Source organism: Morone saxatilis, unplaced genomic scaffold (assembly GCF_004916995.1).
Source record: "Morone saxatilis isolate NCDOM2014 unplaced genomic scaffold, NCSU_SB_2.0 Contig1, whole genome shotgun sequence".
NCBI lineage: Eukaryota > Metazoa > Chordata > Actinopteri > Moronidae > Morone > Morone saxatilis.
Window position 1 is genome coordinate 6,471,722 of NW_023339651.1, and position 6,348 is coordinate 6,478,069.

The window sequence follows — 6,348 nt, forward strand, 5'->3', positions numbered from 1 at the left end:
CATAGTATCGTTTTTATTAGTGTATAATCACCCTGAATTATAAGAATCATTGTGTTTTTGTTACCTTAGAATGAGCTGTTTTTATTCTCAGACAATGTAGGTTGCTTATGGAGTCCACTATGTTGAACCACCCATGGACAAACCAACACTGGTCTAAATAAGGCCTTTGAGGTTTTTGCAAGTTTTGTGGCACCATAGGTCTCATACACCTACACAGCCCATTTCTCATACCCGTCGTCAAACAAAACAGACACAACGGGTGTTGCAATCTGCAACCGCTAGGATGGCCACCAATCCTTCACATTGATCCTTTAAGTGTGAAGATACAGAAGTTGACACTGAATTCATACTGGAGGGTCATGAGACTGGGACTTTAAGAATCCATAATACCTTTTCAAAACAAAGTACAATAGGCAAATTAAATTGGGTCAGTTTACCAATTTACATGTTTTTGTTTTTGTTAGTATATATAAGTGAGCACTGTAGAGAAAGATAGGAGCGTCTGCTCACATCTCCTCATCAGCACAATGCATATCTCTCTATATATACTCTGTGTGTGTGTGTGTGTGTGTGTGTGTGTGTGTACTGTACATTGTGTTAATGCTTGACAGTCAGATGTCACCCCACGTGTCAGGTGGCCCAGAAGGAAACCCTACAGGAAGTAAGGTCAGGCCCTGAGAGGTCAGGAAAGAGTCACACTGCATGCTTTCATCAACAAATTTCAACTCTCACTACGCCCCGTCAACTGTCTGTCAACCACAGTCTACACCTATAGCTTCCAGTTTTCTTTTAGAGTAACAGAAGTTGTGTTATTGCAACGGCTATGCAAAACAGTGTGAAAAGTGTGAACTGAAGAGCTCAAACAGCTTAAAATAAAAAAAACATTTTAGTTGTCTTTTTTCAAATATATTAAAGCTACTGTATATCTATAGTAGCACACATCAAATAATATAAGTGGATATCCTCAGACAAATCAAAAACACACACCAAGTCGTTTTACATTGCAAAGTTTTATGTCTAATAAAAGTTAGATAAATGAAAATATTAAGAATTAAGAATTCACAGAGGTAGAGAAGATAGTTGTTTTTTTGGACGAGGGTTTTGTTGTTGTTGTCTTCAGAGTGCAGCTTCAGCACATATATCTTGGGATTGTCTGGTCCAACGAGAGCTGCAGGGACGGCTCCTCCACACCACTGTGACACACACAGACACACACATGCATACAGCATTAAACCATTTATAAATAATAATACTCTAAAAACAGCTACAACGGGCTACCTCTACTATAGAGCCTCGAAACACATTGGTTTTTGTTTTACTTTCAACCATTTAACAAAGCAACACAGCACAAAAATAATCGCAAACTATTTTCAAAATCATTTCAATTTATTGAGCAAAGATGCTTCTCAGGTTCCAGCTCAGTTCTTTAAATGTGAGAATTGCTGCTTCCCCCCCATTTTATATAATTCTAAATGCAATATCTTTCTGTTTGGAACTGTTCAGGCAAAACAAGGACTTTATTACTAATTTTAACAGTTTTATGACATTTTATAGACCAAGACTGAAGCAAACGATACGTTATTAGCTTCATATGCCACTCTTTACTGAAGCAAACGCAGAGATTTGAAACCTGCTTTGAGATTGGTAATCAATGACGGTAAAATATATTTTAGAACTAAACATAGAGGCGGTTTCTAATCTAATGCTCCTATCAGCAGGACAAAAGCTCACTGTCACTGTGTAAATAAATCAGATTTATCACATGACAACACTATGGTAAAGGTTCAGTTAGGTTTTAGGAAAGATAATTGTTCAGATAAAATGACTGCTCTGTTAGGGTTGGGGGACTTCCCCATCATTTGCTCAAGACTTGCAAAATGATAGCATAAACATAACACTTTTCTCATGTTAAGAAGATCATTGTTTCGTTGCTGACTCTTCAATCTTGCACATCAGTGCAACTTTAACCGCACCAACAAACACCCAAATGTCACACTTCAAGTCTACACTGGCTAATACTCACTTCCATTCTATGTAAGCAAAGGGGCGAATAAAACACTGCCAGTAACCAGCAAACTGATTTCTGTTTGTAGCACCGTCCACATTGTGTCTATAGCCGTGCTAGGGGGTCTGTGGGGCTGTAGTGAGGCAGAGGGGTTGAGCTGAATGCTAACATCAACATGCTAACATGCTCACCATTAATAATGTTAACATACTGATGTTTAGAATAACACAAAGTACAGCTGAGACTCATGGAAATATTATTTTTGCAGGTATGGTTGGTAGGTTGGTCATAAACTAAAGTATTGGACAAATTATTACATTTTAACCTAATAATGCTGCTTAAGGGAAGGTCAGGAGATCATCAAACTGACTAATTCATCCTAATGTCTGTATCAAATTTCATGGCAGTCTGTCCAATAGTTGTTTTTTACTTGAAGCCACAAAGCCTCATGGTGGCGTCAGAAGGATTCATCCTCCTGTGAACATGAATGTCACAAAATTCCATCTTAATCCATTAATCAGTTGCTTAGATTTTCTGTTTGGACCAAAGTGGTGGACCGACCTGACCAACACAGCCATCCCTAGTATGGCAACTAAATAGTCACTGTGATGGGTTAAGCTTTATCAAGGTAGTTTTAATTCTCAGCAAGTAGATTAAAATCAAATGACACGCACACACCTGAGGACATAGGTAACACAAAGGATGCAGAGTGGCTGGTGGGCGCCCAACCTGGACTTGGAGGGCCGGACGCTGGGTATGACGGCGCTGTGAGTCTCCACCCAGACGTAACCTCCATTTTTCACCAGCATCCTGTACTGACCGCTGACTGACTGACTCTTACAACACACTGCAGGGAGAGTGAGAGAGAGCTGGAATGAGATATTCACCGGTGTGTAATGTGTGTGTGTGTGTCTATGTGTGTGTCAGTACTAACAGTTCAGATGGTTTCTGGTCAGACAGTTTGTGTCCAGTGTGTGACAGATATTATAGATGGAACGGCCCAGCAGCTCGTCAGGACGGTAACCTAACAGCGAAGTCACTCTGCAAACACACAAAGCAGAAACAATAAGAATTTAGTCTTTAAGTATCAACTAAGCACATGTTAAGTAATTACTACTATGTTATACGTTTGTGCTTTGTAAATGGTCCAAAAATATACTGATTACAGTGTAAGCTCTTTCAAGTAACCTAATATAAGCAAATTATTTTATCGTCATATTAAATTTTACTTATTCAGCAGCAGCTGCAGCACAAGTTTAAAATGGACTGATATTATGCAGCCGTGGCTAAAATTGAAAAAGGGGGAAGGTAAAAAGGGAACAAAGCAGTAGTTATAGATCTAAATGATTTTTTTCTTGTTTGTCACGTTAAATGAACCCCTTAAAATCCAGCTTTCTCTTCTATCACATTCAGTAGCTTGAAAGAAGTTAAAATCATCTAATTCCACTCTCACACTATCAGATATTTATATATTCTGTGTCAGCTTGCGTCAGCTCTTCAGTGAAGCTATATGACGTTTACATTGAGAGAAACACTCAACCTCAGGGCTCCGTGTTTTAAATAACGGCATCATGGCAATATTCTAGATGTATTGTTTATCATTTTGTACACATTTGCCCAGAAATTTGAGATCTCCATTGGGATTTAAAATAAATGTATGTGGGTTTGAATTATGTTTAGCTGTGCAGCATGAATTTGTAATTGGGTCAGTGCGATTTAAACAATACAAAATAATCTTGTTTGAGACAGCTGCTAATGGTTTGATTGTTTTATTCAGCGCAGTTTATTAATCTTCCTTCCTTTTTCTGGGCAATTTCATAATGTTCAACACTGCAAAATGAAATCACAACTCCTCCTTATTACATTACATGGAAATAAAAGTCATAAAGTATGCAGGGTACTTTCTCCACTGTGTTGAAGTAAAACATGAGCAGGGTAACATTACTTCCACTTAGGGTTTTTCGCATCCTTTTTTCAATTCCATTTAATATTATATATTATTATTATATACAATAAAGCACACGGACAAGACGGTTGGTAACTCACTTGTATATATGTCTGTGTGTACCGTCAAGCGTGTGTGTATACATTTGTGTGAATCACCTCTGGTCACAGTATGTGAACTTCATGTCCATGCTGTGCTGGCTTGTGAAGGTGTGTATGCTGAGAAGCGTGTGCGAGAGCGGCAGAGGCTGGCAGGTCAGCACCAGGCAGGAAACCGAAGATGGGGCGATACACACCTTCGCTCGGCCCTGACAGTGGAGAACCTAAAACCACAGCGAGAGAGGGATTAAAACTGGGCAAATAAATACTATCGGAAACTTTTTGCTGCTTCACGATGTTAGAAATCTTTTTTTAGGAAGAGAGAAGTGTGAATTTGTGTTTTAAGCAGGACTGTTTCTCACCGACCTTCCATGTAGCTGACTTGAGGTTGGCGCTTCTTCCTCTGTGTGTCAGAGCACTTTTTATCCTCATGACAAAGTCCCTCTTGGCACCGCACCAAATTTCCTCTAAAAAATAAGTAATTTAATAAGATAAACCTGTTCAAACCAGTATGATCTCTTAAAATACAACACACAAACACAGGATATACAACCCAGACTGAACATAGTCCTCCACGCTCACACACACATACACACAAACACACCTGCTGTAAGGCGTAGATTACTTCTGATTTCGTCATGGTCACCCGGGTGAGTAAACTCAAAAATATTGTGTCCCATCAGCTCAGTCTGTCAGAGAATGTATAGTTTTAATTAGTAAATTCTGAATCCTAAACATATACCATTACATCATTTACATAAAAATGTGTGTTTGTGTGTGTGTGTGTGTGCACCTGTGTCAAGCCCATGTACTTGCTGATATTGTCAGACAGGAAGATCATGTCTCCCTCAGTGGACAGGACCATCAGAAACCCCTCCAGGATCCTCAGGTACATGTTTGCCTCCTCCGAGGCTTCCACATACATAGTTTCTTTCTCCTCCTCTTCAAATCCTCCGTCACACTCTCGCGGGTTCTCTCCACCTTCCATCACTTGTCCATATTTTACTACATCACTGGCCTCGGTTTTTGTCCCAGTCTTCTCTGAAACAGCACAAGATTGTCAGTGATTTCATTTATTGTGCTACTGATTTTTCCCCCTGCATAATTGCTGTGAAAATAGTTCCTTTCATGGGAAACAACTTAAACATTGTCAGTGAGATGAGTATTTGTGGGAACTATTAAGAAAGGATGTGGTGTATGGTGTGTATTTGCATTCCAGGTGTTATTACTCATGTTATCAAGGACTTCCCCCGTGTAACACTCGTCTCAAACCCACCAGTCTTGTGACCACAGTTTAGCGCAAAAAAAAAATTGTATTCACTTTTCTTTTTAAAGCAGAAGAGGGTCTTATTAAGACACGAACTCCCCTGAAAACATGACTTGTGTTTGTGTGTGTGTGCCATGAATTTAACCAAGAACTGTCTTTAAACACATGGGCCCATTTGAAATAAATTTGATTGTGCAGGCAGACATATTTAATTATTGTTATTGTAAAACATATTCATGGTTGAATGACTCTTAAGTGAAGATATTAGTTAGATATAGTACTAGATATAGTACTATTTGCATTATATAAAGTATAAATGTATTTGTTGTCATTATATACATATTAATATTGTAAATGGAAATATTTGTGTTGATAGATGTGGTGAATAACTCAGGAAAGAATAATGAAAGTAACTTTTTTACACACACAAACTGTAAAACTTAAAGTATTTTTTTCCCATCTTTTTCTTTACAGATACCATTTTATCTAAATACTGCAAAAATATGTCCCAGTATATATGAAATATACATATATCAATGAAAAGCATCTGCATAAATATATATTTAGATATATAAAGATTTTTGCCTGTTTTTGTATTTTGAAGCACATTTTTTGACCAGAAATGGTGTCAGGCCTTTTCCTATGTAGATTCCAGCATTTTTGATGTGTGTGATGTGTGTGTGTGTGTGTGTGTGTGAGTGTGTGTGAGTGAGTGTTTGTGTGTGTGTGTGTTGACTGTTGGTACCTTTGAGCAGTGCTTGTGTGCGTATGTAGCTGAGGGTGAGGCGAATGACCGAGGGCTTGTCCAGGTGAGCCTGGACAGTGGGTTGAAGCGGCAGGAGTCGAGATAAATCTCCAAACACATCAGACTCCACCCGTCGTCTCCTTCTGGCCGCCTCTCGGCTGATCGCCCTGCAGAGAAAGGAGGTCAGGAAAAAAACACTGACTCAAGTCATCTCAATAAGAATAGCATGAATTTATTTAAAATAAAAAGAATATTAAGTAGAGTAAAGTCACTATAAACAAGGCATTA

At 38.6% G+C, this 6,348-nt stretch overlaps 1 protein-coding gene across 2 annotated transcripts in view; it reads right to left on the bottom strand.

Annotated features, from left to right (window-relative positions):
* Window positions 1-565: 565 nt before the first annotated feature.
* Window positions 566-6,348, bottom strand: part of epas1a (endothelial PAS domain protein 1a) — a 6,864-nt gene continuing 1,081 nt past the window's right edge. The window contains exons 2-9 of one of the 2 annotated variants that reach the window (XM_035658994.1): window positions 6,061-6,227; window positions 4,842-5,089; window positions 4,653-4,737; window positions 4,415-4,515; window positions 4,109-4,272; window positions 2,940-3,046; window positions 2,684-2,852; window positions 566-1,193 (exon numbers count right to left, since the gene is read on the bottom strand). In XM_035658994.1, the coding sequence (XP_035514887.1) occupies window positions 1,130-1,193; window positions 2,684-2,852; window positions 2,940-3,046; window positions 4,109-4,272; window positions 4,415-4,515; window positions 4,653-4,737; window positions 4,842-5,089; window positions 6,061-6,227 (1,105 nt within the window). In that variant the 3' untranslated portion in view covers window positions 566-1,129. Of the gene's footprint in view, window positions 1,194-2,664; window positions 2,853-2,939; window positions 3,047-4,108; window positions 4,273-4,414; window positions 4,516-4,652; window positions 4,738-4,841; window positions 5,090-6,060; window positions 6,228-6,348 lie in introns of those variants that run through there. The other variant, XM_035659002.1, reaches the window with a different exon arrangement.